The 20,245-nt window shown below is 44.5% G+C and overlaps 1 protein-coding gene and 1 pseudogene across 11 annotated transcripts in view; one reads left to right on the top strand and one right to left on the bottom strand.

The window, feature by feature from the left end:
* Nucleotides 1-10,653, bottom strand: part of LOC146210312 (uncharacterized) — a 165,457-nt gene extending 154,804 nt beyond the window's left edge. For 3 of the 10 annotated variants that reach the window (XR_014708832.1, XM_084609264.1, XM_084609272.1), the window contains exons 1-2: nt 10,019-10,652; nt 9,493-9,537 (exon numbers count right to left, since the gene is read on the bottom strand). Coding sequence is in view for 9 of the 10 variants with exons in the window: in XM_084609264.1 (XP_084465390.1) it covers nt 9,493-9,537; nt 10,019-10,176 (203 nt within the window). In the remaining variant the exon portion in view is untranslated. Of the gene's footprint in view, nt 1-9,492; nt 9,538-10,018 lie in introns of all 10 variants that reach the window. The other 7 variants (XM_084609290.1, XM_084609256.1, XM_084609283.1 and 4 more) reach the window with 7 other exon arrangements.
* Nucleotides 10,654-11,157: 504 nt separating this feature from the next.
* The window catches only part of LOC146210313 (uncharacterized), a 39,039-nt pseudogene continuing 29,951 nt past the window's right edge, over nt 11,158-20,245 (top strand). The window contains exons 1-2 of the transcript XR_014708845.1: nt 11,158-17,588; nt 19,008-19,091. The product of XR_014708845.1 is annotated as an uncharacterized LOC146210313 (transcript). The remainder of the gene's footprint in view (nt 17,589-19,007; nt 19,092-20,245) is intronic.

Below are 20,245 nucleotides of genomic sequence, written 5' to 3' on the forward strand. Positions count from 1 at the left end.
GGCGGAGAGAAATGGATTAATATATTGTAGCAACAAATTGTCATTAAACTTTTATCCCTTACTTCGTTTGCAAAAAAAAAAAAACTTGCTTTTAGAAGTTGAACCACTTATACCACACCAAAAGAGCAACAAAACGCTGTTTAGTCACCAAACTAACGAAACAAAACTCGCGAGTGCAGTCAGAGGCAGCAGATGGCAACGGGGCATAACACAAACAAGATTGTTCTCAAAAGTGCCACATGGCTGTCATTTATCGAAAAAGTAGCATACAAAAACAATGTTTCATACTGTAAAGGTCTGATGGTAGTGCGGATGATATACAAATTTTGGAATTGGTTTCCAAGATCAAATAAAGGGTGTGCATGTCATTCATGAAAGCGGACGAGTAACGAACTTCGTGCTTTACACATAACCAAACGTCAATCACAGCTGTTTCATTTAGAGTTCCAACAACAGAACTCACTTGAAAGCTTGCAGAAGCCGCACATTACTATCAGTAGAACAAAACCAGTCATCCCGAAAGCAGCCAGGTGCTTTTAATCTCCGCATTTTCATTTCATTGTCGCCTTGCGAAATGCACAAATCATTCTCACTGCATGCACGGTGGAACGTGTCTGCACGCAATAGAGGCGGCCAGAAAGCACAGCTGCGGATGACTTGCTTGTTTTTAAATGCAGGTCTTTTCCTCACCGGACGGCGTAAGTAATACAGTCGTACCTTAGTGGGGATCTTGCCGAAATACAAGGTTCGGGTTACCTCGTAAAATAGATCGCACTTCGGGGCCGATTTGCATGTAAGCAGTATGTAACAAACCTGCGTCTGAGCCACGAAGGGCTCCGTGGAGCGGCCGTGCACCAGGGATTGAATCAATGCAGAAATCGCATTTAGTTCATCCGGGGCAAGACAAGATGACTAGCCTCATGCGGTCTTCGGAGAAGACTCGTGGCACAAGTATAGCACAAGAGCGCACACACACATCCACACAACAACACGGGCACCAAGGCCCACGGGTCGCTAGCATGGAATGGGGGTGCTGGCCGCAGCTCATAACAGCCAGCAGACGGCCTTTTCTCCCTCTCCATCTTCGTTTTCCCCCTCGAGCCGCTGTCCGCGGCTCGCACGTGTCCTTGATGCTTTTTCGAAGAGATGTGGATCTTAATGTCGGACTTGCCACCATGTGAAACATTAACATTACAGGCACCACGCGGTGCAAAATCCGAACTTCTTTCCTTTCTTAGACAGCACGAAGCAGGGAAATCCTCCCGCGTACGACTTCGAAAATACTTGTAAGTACTGTCGTGGCTTTGAGCCCGCCATTGCACTGCGAAATCGCTACTACTAAAACTTCAGAGTCATACTGAGTCGGATGCGGCCGCAGATCACGCAAAAATAGAGGCCAACACCAAAGTTGTCCAAACACGTGAACAAAGGAACAGCCACTAGCCTGGCGGAGGCAGTATTGAGTTTTGGATATGGATTCGTGTTCCCCCGAGTAGACGACAGAAGTAACTACAACGTTTGCAGCTGCTGATGATGATATCACAAATATGTGTTTCCCTCCCGTAGCTGCCAAAGGTACCATAATAGTGTTAACATGGCCTCCGGGATTACCCTTCCGCGCGTACAGTGGCTAGAATGATAAAGTGTGATTACCGCCAAGCGGCGCCTATGGGAGCATTGAAGCCGCCTGGTGATGCTTCCGCTGGTGATGCGGACAGCTGACAGCCGTGTGGTGCGGACGCGTGTTCCATCGCTCCTCCGATTGCACGTGGCTACCGGAAACGGACGGACTGGCGACAGCGGGAGCTTCCGAAGCGTCAAATAGATGAGTTCTTTCTTTTATTACCTTATTTCTTTTTCAGCTAGTTAGGTTAGGTGCAGCCTAAAGAATAGATTTTAGCTCTTGGTCCTAGCGGCCTGGTTTTTCGTGCCGGCAGCTAGGTTTTCTTGGCGGTTATTGTTTAGCTATCTTGTTTAGATCGATATTTTTCTTTCTAGGCTATTGGCATTCGCAGATTTGGTTTTTAACGCGTGTTTGCTAGTCGTTTCTTGTGTCTTCTTTTGGCAATTTGTATATTCTAAGAATTCGTAACAGTTATAGTTCAGTCGATGAGCGCTTAAGATGTGCAATCAAAATAAGGTAAAGTGCACTCAGTGTGAGGCGCAGGTTAATCTCAAAGAAACGCGTTTTGATTCTGTAGGTGAAGCGGAAGGCAGCGACTTTTTGTGCCAATGTTGCGTACTGAATGCACGTCTAGATAGATTTGATCAAGAAAGGGGCAGTTTAGTGTCTCGTGTGGAGGATTTAGAACATGAAGTACATTTGCTAAGGACGGAAAATCAGAAACTGCTTGGACAGCTTACTCAGATTGAAAAGAAAGGGGCCGACTTTGTCCTTGGAACCAACAAGGACGAACATTCCAATGCGGGCCACGTGGCTGGGGCCAGCACTGGCATGGAAGGCATAAGCAAAGTAGGTCAGGCGGATCCGAACCGTCAGAGTTATTTAGAAGCAGCTAAGACGCCGGAAAAAAAGGAAGAAGTAAGGAAGAATGAAAATCCCAGAGATAAGGACACAGATAACCGAAAGCAGGAGCCAACAGTTGGGAGAGGGAGAGAGAAGGCCCAGGTGCTTATCGCCGGAGATTCTAACATGAGCAGATGCAAGCGAGATATCTTGGAACGTGTAAGGGGTGATAAAAGAGTGTTGGTTGGAGCCTTCCCAGGGAGAACAATGAGGGATGTACTAAAAGAGAGTAAAAATAGGCTGTTGAAGGATTCCGCAGAGCGCAGTATGGTAATAGTAGCCGCGGGTCTAAACGATGTCCTAAATGGTGACGCTCCAGGAGTGGTGGAAAGTTTAGCTAAGGGAGTTGACGAGATCAGGGAGATAACAAAGCAGACGCAGATAGTTGTATGCACAGTACCAGAGGTGCTAGGATTGAACGGAAAGATGGAAAAGGACGTGGTGACAGTTAATCAGGACATAAGAAAGTTAAGCCTGGAGAAGCGTTTCGAAGTGGTTGAGGTAAACAGGGAGGTACATAAAGCAGGTTTTGGTAAGGCTTTTCAGCGAGATGGCATTCATTTTAACAGAAGGGTCGGAGCAGAGATCGGCTGGCGCTTGGCAGGCAGGGCTGTAGCGTTTTTAGGCGGTCCGCAAGGACTCCGTGCACAGAGGTAGTTAGAAGTGAAGCAGAAGAAAGTGTAATAATGGAGGCTGAGCTCCCAAAAATGGCAAAGAGTATGTCGAGAAAGAAAAGTACAAAAAAGAAATTTAACACTAGGATCAGCTACATAAACATGCAAGGAGGTAGAAAAAGAGCGAAATGGCTAGAGATAGAACAGCAGTTGAAGGATGACAAAATAGGTGTGTACGCTCTTTGCGAGACTCATCTCAGGGATCTAGAAGATCCGCCGTTTATAGAAGGCTACGTCTGGGAAGGGTGCAACAGAACGAGAACGGAAAGAAAGGGTGGAGGCGTAGGTATGTTGATACACCAGGGAACAAATTGGCAAAGAATTAAATCATCTTGTAAAGAACATATCTGGGTTTCAGGAACCATTGCCGGCACAAGGACATGGCTAGGGGTAGTTTATTTAGGAACAGGACATCAATGCAGGCAAGAAAACAGGGATCTTGTTGAATGTCTCAGTGACGATATAAGCCAGTTTGGAAATGGGGCCAATATTATTCTGCTGGGGGACATGAACGGCCACATCGACGATCTGGATGGATACACGGATTGTACCGGGAAGCTAATGCTAGATTTCTGCGAGCGACACGATCTAGTTATAGTAAATAGAGAAACAAAATGTGAAGGCCAAATCACGTGGGAATTCCGCAACAGGCAGACGACCATTGACTATTGTCTAATGTCGCAGCAAATTTATAGCAAGGTCACAAAAATGGAAATAGACGAAGAAGGGGAGTGTAGTTTGGGAAGTGATCATAAACGTATTAGTCTGCAGATGGGGCCCTTGATGAAATGAGAAATGGAACTTAGACAAAACGTAAACGCAAAATTAAACGACGATCAAATAGCGCAGATAGCAGCAGACACAGAGGAAGCAATAGAGAAAAGCCCCATAGAGGACTGGGATTATGAACAGGTAGAACTACTCATAAGGAGTAAAATTCAGGAGGTTAAAGTAGCAAACCGCTGGAATGGAAAGAGGAAGCCACGGAGCTGGTGGAATAAGGAAATCCGGGAAGCTATTGAACAACGACGGGCTGCTTCAAGGGAACACTGAATGGCAGAGAAAGCACAGGCTTCTCAGGAGGAAATCGACCAAAAATGGGAATCATATCGACAAAAGAAACTTCAAGTGCAGGCCCTCGTCCAAAGTAAAATAAGACAGTCCACCGATCGCTGGATGGCTGATATACATGATGCCTCTAGAGGCGGAGCAAGAAAATTCTGGAACCATATAAGCTGGCTAGGGAAGAAGAATCAAAGAAAGCAAGATCGGATTCAAGATAACGAGGGAAATTGTTTAAAGGGGGACAACGCAGTGAACTACATTACATCAGTTATAGCTGAGTCATTTAAGAATGACGATAGGGTAATCACCGCAAATCAGGAAGCAACACAAGGTAGCAGAATACAAAGCACCTTAGAACTGACCAATCTAAACTGGAAAAAGGCAGAAAAAAATATTCCTAAAAACACATCTACAGGAATAGATGGAATTCCGATCAAGCTGATTAATGAACTCGGTCCAAAAAGTAAGGAAACGTTGTTAAAAGCTTTGGAAACAGTCATAGCGAATAAGCAAATTCCAGACAGCTGGCGACAGAGTAAAATGAATTTGATTTATAAAGGGAAAGGAGAAAGGATGCACATAAAATCCTACAGGCCGATTACCGTAACATCTGTAATGTACAGGTTAGCCATGCAGGCGGTGAAATTAAAGGTGCAAGCATGGGTTGAAAGTAACAAGATACTCGGAGAACTTCAGAACGGCTTTAGAAATGGTAGGCGCTTAGATGATTGCCTGTTCGTGCTTACCCAATGCATCGAAATATCTAGAGTGGAAAATAGACCTTTGTATTTGGCCTTCCTGGACATAAACGGGGCGTATGACAACGTAAGCAGGGAACTCCTGTGGAACATATTAAAAGAAGAAGGTAGCGGTTATGAGATAATAGAGTTCCTACAGGAAATATACCGGGATAACAAAGTAGAAATTACGTGGGAAGGGATAAGAAGTACGGAGGTTGTCAAAGTATGCAAAGGATTAAGACAAGGCTGTCCTCTATCACCGGTGCTGTTCATGCTTTATATGATAAACCTGGAACGGAGGATACAAGACAGTAACCTAGGTTTTAACCTGTCATACAGATTAGGTGGAAAGGCGGTAGAGCAGCGCCTCCCCGGTTTGATGTATGCAGACGATATTGTGCTGCTAGCTGAGAGTCTGGAAGAATTGCAAACTCTAGTTAAGTATTGCGGAGACGAAGGGGACGCTCTAGGCTTCAGTTTCAGCGCAGTTAAGTCGGGTCTGATGATTTTCAACGGCTCAACTGATCAGGGTATTAAAATTCAAGGCCTTGAAATACCTAGAGTAGCAGAATATAAATAGTTGGGGGTATGGGTAAACGAAGGATTGGCATACATTGGAAAGCATGAGCAATCACTTAAGGCCAAAGGGCGAAGGAATGCCGGGATAATGAAGCATAAGGCATTGTGGGGATACAATAGGTATGAGGTATTGAGGGGTATTTGGAAAGGAATTATGGAAAGGAATTTGGAAAGGCCTTACTTTCGGAAATGCGGTTTTGTGCCTAAAATCAGAGGTACAGTCGACATTAGAAACAAATCAGAGATCCGTTGGACGATTAGCACTAGGTGCCCACGGCAAAACTACAAATGAGGCGGTACAGGGAGATATGGGCTGGGCATCTTTCGAAGTACGGGAAGCTCAGAGTAAAATATTATATGAGGAACGCCTGAGGAAATTGGACAGTAACAGATGGGCAGCTAAGGTATTTAAATACCTGTACCTGTAAGCGTTGACTCACAATGGAGGAAAAGAACTAGGAAACTAACTAGTAAGTATGTTAGTAACAAGGATGGAGAAATAAAGAGCATTAAGCAACAGGTAAAAAACACAGAAGGATAAATTCGATGGAAAAAAATCAGATTTTGGAATTATACCGAAAGTGGAAAGTGCAGATCAGGAAGGAAGATTTCTTTGATAACTCAAGAGGTAGTGCCCTACTTTTTGAAGCTAGATCAGGGTGCCTTAGAACATGCAGCTACAAAAAGAAGTTTAACAATGGAGATGACGCATGTGCTGTATGTGGAAACTCCAGTGAAACAATTGACCATATTATACTCGAATGCAATGGTATCCATCCGGAAGTTGATACAGGCGCAATCACTGTTCCTGAAGCTCTGGGGTTTAGAGATAACAGTGGCCGCGTGAATAAACCGGCGGTGGAAACTAGCAAAAAACGGCGGGAAGATTGGTGGCTTAAAAGCAGAGAAGTGACATAATGTTAGTAATGTAGGAGCAAAAATTAATAAATAGAATGATGGTTTAGTTAACAATTCTAAATCAATAATTAAGATATATGGAGAAAAATGAGCATGATAGCTACTGCTACCACCCCGTTTCAAAGGGGACACTCCTATATTCCATCTATCCATCCACGTCAGGTCGGCGCATGAAATGCGTGCTTGAACCCTGGAGTGCGCACGGGATGTGGGCGCTTTGCGTTGTTTTTTGGTGCAAATTCTGCCTCACGGCTCATCATACACCGGTATGATGAGCCGGCGACAAAGTCATTGTTTTGTACCTCGTTACAAAACCGAGTACAAATCGTACTAGATATGGTTGTTCGGTGTGCGAAATTATTGAAAGGCGCAACGCTGCTGTTTTGCGAGCTGCTTTAGAAAATAATTACTGTCACGTCAGCTTTGGCACGTTATTTATGGCACAACTGCTATGTTAATTGATAGAACGAGCGTGGGTGGCCCCTTTGTACGGCGTATTCCGGACTATTTTTCTGATTGTGCCTTGATATGCATGTGTCAAAAACCGTTTCAAGGAAAATTTCAACAGCACTTAGGAAGCCAGGTGTACAGACTACATCATTCGAAGGCTTATTCCAGTTCAGAAGAGCGTGTTGTCGGGCTAGTTGGTTCTCGTGAACTGTTTGTGTGTTTCTTCCTGTGTCCTGTTGAAGTTGTTGCGCATTTCTCTTATATACTTATTCCAGTCCAGAATTGTTTTAGGAAAAAATGAAAACTTAAATACATTAATGCGGCATTGATAACTCAATCTTTTTCATGTTGTCTTGAATACCGGTACAATCATTGTAAATGCTGTACAAGAACTTCAGTCAGCAGATTTTTCTACGGGTTGCTAAAGTCTTCCACCCAATACGGTCGCCAAGTTCAGAGCTCGATACAAAAGTGATAACTGCCAGTTATTTAAATAACGCCACTGAAGAACTGAAAAAAAAAAAGTGGCGGTAATTTAGAAATTTTCCCAATGCTTCAGTGCCTGCTAATCAACTATAAAATGAAATTTGTTGTGCAGCAGAGGTGTTTTTTCTTGTCTCACAGAAGAAAAACAGCCAATTAAGCAGCCCAGGCAAAATGAGTAGCGAAGCAAGACAGTAACTGCAAAAACAAAATTACTACTATCCCCAAGTGATTCTTCAGCTGCTCACCTATCTATTCGGAAAACAAAAAATTCAGGGGTGGTTTACTAGCGTGGATATGCATGCAATGTTTACAGCTCATGTTTAGAAAAGTATTGCCTCCTGTAGCTTTGTTATGCCATGCCTTGCCACGTTTAGCTAAGTACTTAATTAGGTCTCCTTAATCCTAATGAAAACCCAAGGAACTATTTAACGTCTTTAGTGCAACTGTGTCATATAGGATGAAACCAACGACCGTCGATCAAAGCGCAGCTTGAATGACTGGCAGCTTAATACGTGAAAAAGAAAAAAAAACTGGGTACCAAAATTGCGGAGTGGTCTATCTAGCACTGTGGCCAGCAAAGTTAATCTTTTTACCTCGGCCAGTGTCTGGTGGCAGTTACTGGCGGCAAGTGTTTCTTGGAGTGATTGCTCAAAGGAGGTTTTAAAGCCACCCCAGCGAAGTCCCGCTTAGAATGCTGGTTGTAATTCTTCCGCTTAAAAATGGCCGCTGCATAGCATAATAAAATTACATCGGCATGACTTAGATAGTTGACAAATAAATAAAGATGCCGTGTAAAAGTGGAGGTCGCAGTAAGAGCAGAAAGTATGCATCGGATCTTGAAGGGATGTCTCAAACGTGGCTGATTAACTGCGCGGCGAGCAGACGACAAGCAGTGAGCGGACGTGTAAGCGTTTGTCAACGCCCCCTGGATCTCCCGCTCCGTAGCATCACGGAAGGGCTTCAGAATCGGTAGCGCGGTCTGCACACTTCCCCTATTCTAGCCACTGTACCGTGCACGTGTGATGTTATCTCGGAGGCCATGATGTTAATAGATGTCCGCACTTTTTTTTTTTTTCCGAAAATGAAACATTTTCCGAAAAATTTTCTGCAAGAGTCGTAAAATCGTAAGACTCGTCAAAATTCGTACATTTTACGGAAAATTCGGAAGAGTTGGCAGGTATGCTGAGAAAACCTCAGACCATCGCGCCGTTCTTGTCTCCTTAAAGTTCTCGGTTACTAAACAGAATATATATTTTTTTAATTTTCTGAATTCGATTCCCCTGATGACATTTCAATAACAGACACCCTGGCTGATGAATTTGAAGAATTTCTTGTGCCGAGTTCCACTTGTGATGTGAACACATTTGGCAAGTTATTTTTAACCTTGGCGAAAAAATGTATTCAACACTTTGTTCCTCTCAAGATAAAGAAATATCAAACTTCGGTGGATGACGCATGATATCTTTCATCAAACACGGTGTGCACACAGGCTAACCCATAGCAAGAAAATGGGCCACAATAGCACGTTTCAATAAAGCAAAAGAGGAGCTTTGACTGAAAATCAACTCTGCTAGGAATTTCTTCTTTCGTGTGCAGCTGCAAGACCTGCTAAAACTAATCCATGTAAATTCTGGTCATCGGTATTGCCAAGTGTTTTATGACAGCTACTTCAATGATGATTAACAATAATTCTGCAAATGATTCATTTCTCATATCGAATGCATTTATTGAGTATTTCCACTCAGTTTTTGCTTGTGACAATATTATTCCGCCAGTTACCATTGCTCGTAGTGACGTGTCCATTAATAACATTAAGATTTCCGAGGAAGGCGTATTTACCTTATATTGAAACTCGACATCAAGATGTCAGCTGGGCTGGATGGCATCCCAAACTTATTTCTGGTATGGTACTCATTATGACCCTGTCTTTGCACCTCACCCACTGACGCCCATGCTCCGGATCACGCCAGTAGCACATGCGCCCCGAAATTTTAGCGAAACGATCACGATCCACAATTTCCCAACAGACATGCTTCACGCTTTATGTACTTACCTCGGTACACGCCTGGCTCGATCGAGGCGGCCGCGGCTGACATATCTGTTTGACGAAAAGGAAAAACGCGTGTGCGCTTATGCCTTTTAATTGAAATGAGCGCTTTACTGCTACAACATGATTGATAAAAACTGGTGCGTTTAAGTGCATACTTTGAAAAGCCAACTAATGTACCAACGCGTGCCCGCAAAAACAGCGTACGATATGCGCATGTGGGAAGCCCGAGAGCACTACATTTGATATATTCTCACTCGCTTCCGTAACCACGCCGAGGCGTTCAATACATTCCGCGGTTAAACTGGTGGCATTACAGCTGTTGACACATATTCTGGGCACCCGCTACAGATATATACATATACATATATTGTTCCTTTTCCGCACCATTCATAGTTTCGCAAAGCGCACGCGATCTGCAAAAGCGGCATTTCGATTCAAACTTCAGTAATTAAGGTCTTTCAAATACACCTATTTTGCGAAATACTTATTTCAGGCTCCAGAAAAAAAATAAATTTTTGTTCAGACTTACTGCGCCGCTGAAGATGCTTCCGATTGACAGCCCGAGAACAAGGCCCTCCCAACCCCCCCGCCCCACCAAAAAAAAAAAACGACGCTCAAGCAACAAGTAAGTAAACACTGGAAAGGCGGGGAGCGGATAACCACCATAGCTGGAGCGCAGGGGCACATTGTCCAGGGGCAAAGACCGAGCAGAATGAAACTTAAAAGAAAACAAAACAAAACAGCAGTATAAAAATAAAATTTTAATAATAAGGTTTTATAATATTGTAGTTTTTAAATCTTGTAACAGCTATTTTATCAATAAAAAAACATGTTTCACAATTCACCGTGGCACTAGTGAAATGCTGCTGTCACGTTACGTCATCATAAACTAAGCAAAGGAAAAAATGTGTGCAACAGCAAGTGAAACATTGATAATACTATTTATAACTTAAAATTACGGCTAAAAAAAGGGTTACTGTTTATTTTATTAATAATTTTAACTTATGTAGGTATCGTCAGCGTTTGGCGCGTTGGAACTTGGTCATTGTCGCACATGGCCACGGTGCTCATTGTATATTTCAGTCGAAGCGTTTCGCGTACTCATATATCAAATCCTCCAGAGATTAGCAAGGAGGATGTGAGAAATCCGAGCTTGATTGCTACAATCAAGCGCGTAGTTTTGGACGCGCTTGATTGTGACGTACAGTTGCAGACGAAGTTTTTCTCGTGTAGTGCAATTTCTAGCTTCGCTCTGCATTGTGCGCTTTACTCGACGCAAGGAAATTTGGCTCCCCGTGGCCTGCTTATCTTGTTGTTTTGCCGAAGGTATTCCGCCTTCAAATACGCAATTACTGCAGTGTTCTGTTCCACAGCTCTAAGGCTGTACTACAGTGTCTACGTCGCCCTTGTGTAGAGCACTCGATCGGCGCATTTCTCTCGCATGTAGATACGTTAGAGGATGTGTATGCAATCTGTAGATCGTCAACATAAGCTGATGTCCTGTTCACTGCAGTTCTCTGAGACTCTCGAAGTTGTATACTAACCGCGTCGTCTGCCATCTAAGCTGCAGCCATGGATGGTATAACAGAATCGGCAGGCGAAAACTAAAACACACAATCTATGCGAACCTTTATAGAGCCTAAAATTTAAGTACAATATTTTCATTTGCGGTTGCTTTCGTTTTCTTTTTTCGTCAACAAATGGTACAGTGCGGCACTGCTGCAGGCTACTTTCACTGCGGGACGTATTACAAATGGCGGCGAAGAGATCTTTCCAGGCACTACATTGAGAACACTCTCTTAGCATTACTGAAGGAATTCACAGGGCATCATAGATACTTCAATCATTTGTGCTCCTGGAAACTAAGAGGTACGGTTTCTTCACGTCGTTGGGATACAAGCGGGACAGTGTGTACAGTGCGAGTTGCTTACAGCCCCTTCGGTTACGTCTTCTCCAAGTGTGCAGTTCTGTACTTACAGTAGTATGTAGTACATGTTAATTTGGTGCAGTAGCTACCGCTACTCGCTGTTGCAGTATTTTTTTTTATGTTGCTTTCCTGAGAACTGGCCCTCATATGTAAGTGCATCGTTGTTGCTTTCAGCTGTTTTGCCCCTCCCCCCCCCCCCCCCCCCCTTTCCACTTTTGCCCCTTAGGCACAGCCTGTCTGTATGCCACTTTTGCCCCTTAGGCACAGCCTGTCTGTATGCTAGCACACCGTTTGTTGTGTATGCTTCGCCCCCTCTGTACCTGTGCACTGCAGAGAAGCACCAGGACAGATGACCATCACTGTATTTTAGTTCATGTCATGGGCCGCCGGGACTTCATGTTCTGCCTTGTTGTACGTGCTTACATTTTAGTTAACTGTTAATTGGTAAAATATAAACAAAGGTTAACTTTTCTCGTATAGCTGTAAATATTTCGTCATACTGTCCAGGATGCCAAATGAGTTGTTGAAATGTCAGGATGACGCTAGAAATATATTGACCCTTGTTTACCCTTTTGTGCTGTGCTACTACCACAAATTCTGAACAGAAACAGTCAGTTCATTTTCTATTGCTGTCCAAAAGAACTTAAGTATACTTTCTTCATCAGTTTAAAAGCAGCTGCTTGTGTTGCCTCATATATGTTCTGTTTTCACCCAGAACCTCTCCACCTTCCCCAGTACTTCAAGAAATAAAAGTAGTCACTGAGCCGAGCTTAATTGTCCTTTGCTATTTTCACTAGAAACACATAACCCTGCTCGTCCATGTCATGGGCACGGTTAATACAGACTTTGCAGAGTATCCTTTTCTTTTCTGCAATATTTGGGCATTTTCAAAACATATTCATCACTGCTCGTAGCAGGCATGCCCATGTGGACGAAATACTGACTCTTCTAGAAATGAGCCCCGCCTCGGCTTAAGTGTCATGGCATCAACTGTAGTTGATGTTGGGACTTGAGTCGCAGGTGCTGACTCTGTAACTACAAAAGGCCTCAATTCAACCGGGAAGGGCATTCTTACACATCTCTTGACTGTGGACCAGTGCACTTGTGCTATTTCGAAAACATGAAAAAATACAGATTAAAACAGGATTGCTGTACTGGGTGTTTAAATGTTTAGTTACTGGACAGTAGGTACAGCAATTTCGCAAGAGTCCATGTGTCTGGTACCTTGTCGCAAGAATGCACGCAGACATATGTATTACTTTGGTTGTTTTTATTCTAAAAGTCTTGTGAGCTTGAAACATTCCTTCATGCTGACAAAAGTATGTTCTCTGTGCAAGTTCAAAGTGTTGTGGTGGTGCCTGTTGGCCACAAGGTCAAAAGACATGCGCAGAGAGAGAGAGAGACCCTTTAATGAAGAACAGAGATTTTATCCGCGTTTAAATTTCGCTGACATGCTACTCTGTGTAGGAAGGGGAATTCCGGAGGTAAAGATGGAAAAAGAATCCTGAGGAGAATAAAAGAAATGAAGGGGGAGATAAAATGCGGCCATTAAGTGTGTTCTAAGGTGCATTGTGGAGTAATGGTATAAAATGAAATGATGAAATTCATAGTCCGATAAATGTGCTTATAGAGTTCACAGCGTGAAAAATGCTGAAGGGTAACGTTCAAGGTGAACTTAAAGTTTGTCTAAATGTCCAATGTCTTTAAAATGCGTAAATAAAAAGGTCATTGCGAGTCTCTGTTGCCTAGTGCAGGCTAAGGGACCTAAAACAATGCCCATTGTTAAAGGCACTGGGGAGAGCTTTTTCATGCTATGTTCGTAGTATGCACGCTCGTCAGCCTACGCAGGACACTCAAAAGACATGCACATGTTTATTCAAACCTTTAGGCACTAAAAAAAAAATTATTACTGTTTAGAAGTGTGCTTCCTGTGGTAGCAGTATGCGCACCCATGCATGTCCTTTTAAGAACCAGCTGGCAGTAAATTTACTACCAGTAGATTATTATACCTACAGCTGTATGCGCTCACATTTCTGTAATTCAGTTCTTTTCAGCCGTATAATGTGCTACTCCTGTGTGGGTAAAGAAAGATCACTTGGGGTTTACTTCTTTAGTTAATGGGTTTAACATCTCAAAGCAATTCGGGCTATGAAAGACGCCATAGTAGAATGGTCCAGAAATTTCAACCTCCTGTGTTTTATAACGTGCACTGACATCACACAACCCAAGGGCGCCTTGGTTTACCCATCACAAAAGAGGTCGCCGTAGCGTGGAACTTAGGGTCTACCTTAGTCTTTTTGTGAGCCCAAGTATTCAATGTAAGTGTAGTTAATGCAAAAATGGTCATACTTAGATCTGTGCTTTAACAAAGAGGTGCCGCTCTTTTGCTGTTATATACACCTGAAAAAAAGGCTTAATGTGGGAAATTTAATAAAGCAAGCAAGAGCACTAGTTTGGCGTAGTTTATTTTGATATGCGTGATATATGGCGTATGTACATGGCTTTGTCTGTATCTTCTTGCCTGCTGTTCCTTGCATCGCTTAGCGCAAGCTTCTCAGCATTTGACAAGTGCCGCAAAGGACCAGGCCTGCTATCTTGAGGCAGATTGAAGATCAGGACAGTTTACATGGTTAAACCACATGAGAACATATGTCGCTGCTGACGTCAAACACGCATTTAATGCAAGCAAACACAAAGGCAGGTAATTTTAAGACATGATGTCATAGAAACAGCCGAAAAGTGGCCAGCCATGCCATCTGCCAGAGGCATGCTGTGAGGTGGGCCGTAAATGTGTGCTGCTCAAGCTTCCTGGAGTGACATAGATATAAAGCCAAACTTTAACCAAGCCATATGAATGTGCATGTGTGACCTAGGGTAGCATGTCTAGCCTGTGACCCAAAAGTCCTAGAAGGCGATTCTAATCTCACTGCTATCAAGCCTTATGGGCCACAATGTCATGCAAAAGGTGCTGTCACAGATACCAAAGCCAAGGGAGTAAGTAGACTGGGCGACAAAAGCAAGCATTTTTGAAGAGTAACAAAATCATAGAAAGTTCCAGGCAACTCTACTCTCTGCTCTTGCAGAGAATCAGGGATGCTATTATGGTACTCCTTGGTGGGGTGGCACAAAGAAAAAATGAGGGAGAGTACTGCTGCTCTTCATAAACATAATTAAAAACAAACAAACAATTGTAACAATGAGAGCTTCACATGCTTATCAGGAAGGAGGCATTATATGAAAGTGTTCTTTCTGTCGGGGCCCGAAAGGGGCTATCGGATAGCTTTGTAGATGGTGGCCGCCTGCCACCGTCTCTCGCCTTCCTTTGCCATAGTCATTGCATACAGTGCATTAGCAGTGCGCATCTTTGCTACCTGTCACCAAAGTTGCAAGATCACTTGACTGGGTGGCAGCAGTGCCCTGAGCACTGCATGGGCTAAGATGGCCTTAGAGCTTGGGTTTAAAGTTGCGGCTCCATACGCAGAATTTCAATGTCTGTTTATATGGGGTTTTACGGCGCATAAGCAACTGTGGCTATCATGCACCAAACACCAATGTCTTGGCTTTTGATCCATTATTGTCAAGTGAAGTACACTTAGGGTATTACAGCAGAGACATGGATGAAATAAACTATGGTGTGTGCCGAGAAAAAAAGTCAAGGTTTATATACCTTTTTTTTACTTTTACCCCGCCACAGTGGCTCGGTGGTTAAGATGCTCAACCACTGAACCAGGGTACCGCGGTTTGATCATGGCCGTGGCAGCCATGTTTGGATTGATGCAGAAAGCATAGCACCCGTGTACTATGCACAGTCAGTACCTGTTAAATGGATCGAAATGATCTAGAGCCCTCCCCACAGTGTCGCTCATAGCCCAAGTTGGTCTGGAATGTGTACAGCTGTTGTGCTTTTCGGCCGGTTCGATCATGAATTCAACCCATAAAGCTATTGATTACAAAATGTAATTCCACTGGCTGCGAGGATGTTTTAATATTCAGACATAGTAGGTTAAAAAATATGACTGAATAAACATGCTTAGTAAATGCTAAGTAATTTAACTGCATGTGTATGCAACATTCTCCATTTAGGCTCTTGGAACGTCCGATCACTGTTAAAGAGGGAGCTGATCAGTGTCATGCCTTAACAAAGGAGCACTATTTAATTATTTGTTTCATGTAAACCTAAGTAAAAGCAGATAATCATGTTGGTGGAAAGTCGTCCTAATAAATGGCATCGCTGGTCAGCTCCAGCCCAGAATGGGGAGACTACTATTCCTCCAGTAGGTGCGCTGAATGGAGCACCTCTCAACTCCAGCCAAGGAACAGGCCTACTGGTAGAGTCTACCAGATATGGTTCCCTCACCACCTTGGATGCACAATGCAGTGCCTGCCTATAAGGGTCGCTTGTGTGTAGCAGCCGAGTGGTCTGGCTTACATTACCTGTGTACTTGTTCTGACAGGAGAATGGCGAAGAAAGTGATTTACGCCAAAGGCTTGCTCTCGACAATGCCGTAAGCTAACCGGTCAAGTGAGTGGTAAACGAGAACATAGATGTCATTTGCCCCGTGCAAACATCTTTAGCTATTTCTGTCTGCTCGTACAAAATCGTGACTGCGACATGATGAAAAATATTGGTCAACGTAATTCACTGTTCTAGTCACTATGCAGCCACCACACAACACACTATTTGAAGGTGAGCAAAAGTAAGGAACATCCCTTTAAACTGAACCGCTCAGAAATGTTCACGTCACTAAAGCCAGACTCTTGCGCGCGACGAAAAGGCCAGAAGGGCTATGTAATACGCAAAAGACTGGCTCATTCATACCAAATGCCTATACATGAATTGAGAAATACTGGAGCACCCCGGTTTGAACCGAAGAAACATAAGGCAACTGCAGTAACCTCTCAAGCTCGAGCGCCCCTTCTCCTTGCGTCCCCTCAGCGCCTTTCAGGGGTCCAGCCCGCTCTGCCTTTTCGTCCTCATTTGACCGGCGTGCGCTATTTTCCTCCCTCTGCTTTCTCCACGACGCACTCTGGCTGCATTGTGACAGGCCAGATTAAAGTTTTGTACATCAGCAGTTTGGCCTGTTTAGGAACTGCTCTTGCTGTGTGCTTTGAGTAACGAACCTTGTTACGAGCTTTAGCAACAATGTAATCGATGCGTTTTGATCATAACATATTGTGAGTAAAAATGACACCAAGGTATTTGTATTCATGTACTCTATGCAATGATCCATAGTCGTAATATGAAGGTGATAGGTGATGGACCTTGCTGTAGCCGAAACATCTCGCCTAACTAGAGAAAGCTAACTTAGTTCAAATGATTTTGGTATTTTTGCGCTGAGAAGGCAAATCAGAAATTTTACGGAACCATATCAGGCCGGAAAAACCACGGATCGGCGTTTGACTGAAGCAAGCCAGCTTTTTTCTGGTGAACACAACTCGGTGCTGTGCTGGATAAAATTTGCACCCGCATTGGACCACATTTTAATAAATGGCCATTTTGCACAATTTGTTCAACCTCTTGGAGATCCGGAGGCATATGCAGAGGTCAAGTGAAGCCGCCTGGGCCTGTACGTTGCTGCCTGCTGCCCTGCGTCCGTGAGTCCCCTACGGTGTCTCATGGAACCAGTCCGGCTTAACGGGAGAGGAGGCCAACCCCCTGCCTACCAACAAAGGCATGTCAATGGGAACTACACCCTCCCATCACGCTGGCTTCTGGGACTTGCCGATGGACAGTGGGGGTCCCTTCACCTTGCTGTTCGTCGGATGGCACTGGCGCCTTGCCTGTGCTGCAAGCTCCACGTGTACCTCGTGGATGGCATCCAAGAAGCAGCTCTTGAGGGGGGGGGGGGTAGAAAACCAGTTGCCTCCCCCTTCACCTTGGCCGATCACCATCACCCCAGCGAGCGTCGGGCAGCACTGGCTTGGAGAGGGGGTAATTACCTCCCCTTGGGGGAACGAGAACCGGTGATGGGTGTGCCACCAAAGCGTCTACGCGGATTACTGCGAGAAGACAACATGGAGCTTCTATATCTAGTCGGCAACACGTGCGGTCATCTCCCGCCGCCTCTCCCAGCAAATGCTGGGGGATATTTGGCACGGAGTATGTGGAGCACACGGGAGGACTCGTCGTACACGGCCGCCCGTCTTCTGGTTCCCAACAGCGCAGCAAGCGGTAAATACCACACGCTCTCGTAACCGCCCGCGGCAGACGCCTTCTTACGTAGCCTTGCCCTTCCAAGGAAAACCTTTTTGATGTATGGCTAGCCGACATGCTGTGTATTATTTGCAAATGCAATAGACCTTATGCAAAATTGCTGCCATCTATCGGCCGCCGCGTGGGTTTCCACCATATTTGTGGCTAGCTGAATTGAGCAGCGGAAGCGGCATAGTAGGGGGTCGCGTCGTCAGATTTGTTAATGCCGACCTATTGTGTCCCTTGTTGTATGCAAGACTAAAATAAGGGTGTAGAAGAAAAGAAGCAGCAAGTTATATGCCTTGAGCTTTTTTTTTCTGAGGCTTGTATTAATTTGCTCTCGTGTGGTTGTTGCGCTAGGCACACTTTCGGTCAACGGCGCGCCTGAATTGTAAAATGGTATCTTATTTAGCGTGCTTTAGAAGTTTGCGAATCCATGCTCTGTGCTAAGTCAGACGAAATATATAGCCCATATATTTTTTTTTTTACGCATTTAACCGTGCTATTGCTGAAGGGTAATAGTCGCCGCTCGCTTTGTTTTATCACAAATATATCAATGCTTTGAGGCTCCGAAATGCATGGCTGATTAGTTCACGCAGTCACCGCAATTTTCTTCATGGGCTTTGAACGCCCCTCTAGAGTTTTCCCATCTTTCCCTACGCCTTCCTTCTCGTGGCTTGTTTAAATACCTCGACGCATTACAAAAAACTTTCGGGATGGCATTTTTGGCAAGGCTCCCTTGTTCAGTGGCAATTACAGCAGATTTGCGTTCGATTACAGGAACGCAAGTTTTTCAGAATGTCCTTATCGTGAAAGTGACGATTGCACACTCTCGACTTGGTTGAAAGGTTGTCTGCACGTGGAATAGCCCTGTTCCATGCAACGAGAAGCGCTTCGCGCTTGAGCGAAAATGAATGCTGGTCTGAGCTCTGCTCTTGTCCGTTCGATAGCCACTCGTGCAGTCAGTCACGCAGCATGTCGGCATGGCTCCACTGTGCGTTATATTATTCCACGAAAACCACAAAATCATCACACAAAAGCGACAACTGCCATTCTTGCCAGAACGTCGCGGTCACGATGACTACAAGACTCCGTTGACTGCGTTGCTCGTCGTTGGGAGCCTCCATGGCTTCCTGCAGCTAGAGCCTAATGCGACTCCAGCGCCACTGACTCGCCCGCGTGGTGCGGTGCCGCGCATCCCGCCGCAGTTTGAAAACTAACCTAGTCTGCTAACATTAGTGAGGAGTGCCTGCCGAGACTTGCGTTAGGCCTGACCCAACATCGGAGTGCTTTCTTAACAGAGAGGTGAGAGGAGTAGCAGCGAGAACAAATGGTCGAGCATGTATTTTTTCTTTATGTGTGTGGAGCATTTTCTTTTTTTTTTTTTTTTGTGCCTAGACCTTTGAGAGGTGCAGTGCAGCCAGGAGGTCCACATATGGAGTGCAAGACAACCGTCCACAGAGAACAGCAAACCAGAAGCGAGTGAGTGCCTCAGCCTGGATGGTGACTCTATTTTTCTTTGTAAATAATCTTTTTTCTGTCTCTTTGGCCCTGGGATCTGGGTGCCGCAATCTGCTGACTGGTATTGATGATTGCTGAAAATCACTGTGGTGCTCCGATACCGCTGGACGCGGTAGGCGTCGTTCGCTCATAAGTTGCTTTTGGATCGCAGCGAGCCAGTAGGGCCACCCTGGGTTCCTTGGCAGAGATGCACATCCTTGTGGCGTTATGTTCTAGACAATGTCCTTAGTCCTAAGGGACTAGGCTTAAGGCTCTTTTTGGGGGCTGCCTGTCGCACATCGGAGGACAGTCTAACCGTGGCACACAATAAGCAAATGTGTTTTGCTTGTTTTACATTTTTATTTATTTGAAAATACTGCAGCCCAATTCAGGGCTATAGCAGGAGCGAGTATTTTCAGACAATCCAACGCATCAAATACATATAACAACAACAAAGGATGTTATCATAACACATGATACCTTCTGATGCTGCGACTCAATTGCCGATGCAGATTCAGAAATTGATGATGAACGGATGTTTCCATGCAAGGAATTCCAACTCTCCACAATGTGAGGAAAGAAACTATTTGAAGGCATTGGTACGGGCAAAAAAAAAAAAAGGTCCTATATTAAGATTATGATGGCTCATGGTTGCATATGGTTCGGCAAACAATATATGCTCTGAAAGGCAATTGGAAGAATGGACTATAGACTGAAAACGTTTGAGGGACTTGGTTTTACGGCAGGATGAGAGCGGACTTTGTTTTAGAGAAGACATTGCAGGTACGGGTGAAAAATGGAAGTCGTTGCAGCAACAAGTAAATCTTGCAGCTTTCTGTTGTACACATTCGATTTTATCAATTTAACGGCTTTGTATGGGTTCCAGACATTTAACGAATCTTCAGGAACAGGCAGAGTTAAATGCAAACAAAACGAACGCCCTCCACTTTGACTGATTGTTAAGTCAGCGGAAAGGCTTCCCTCTCAGTTGATGGTGATGGATGCGAGAGGAGGGCCTCTTGCTGGACCCTGGGGGACTTGCTTTGTGACAGACGGCTGCAGAGTTGAGCACACGTCGTCCATCAAATGAGTGACCACCGTCTGATGCTTTTCCAATGCTGACTAAACATTTATTA

The sequence above is a fragment of the Amblyomma maculatum genome, chromosome 1 (assembly GCF_055883805.1).
Source record: "Amblyomma maculatum isolate TAMU_Amacu chromosome 1, ASM5588380v1, whole genome shotgun sequence".
In the NCBI taxonomy this organism is placed as follows: Eukaryota; Metazoa; Arthropoda; class Arachnida; order Ixodida; family Ixodidae; genus Amblyomma; species Amblyomma maculatum.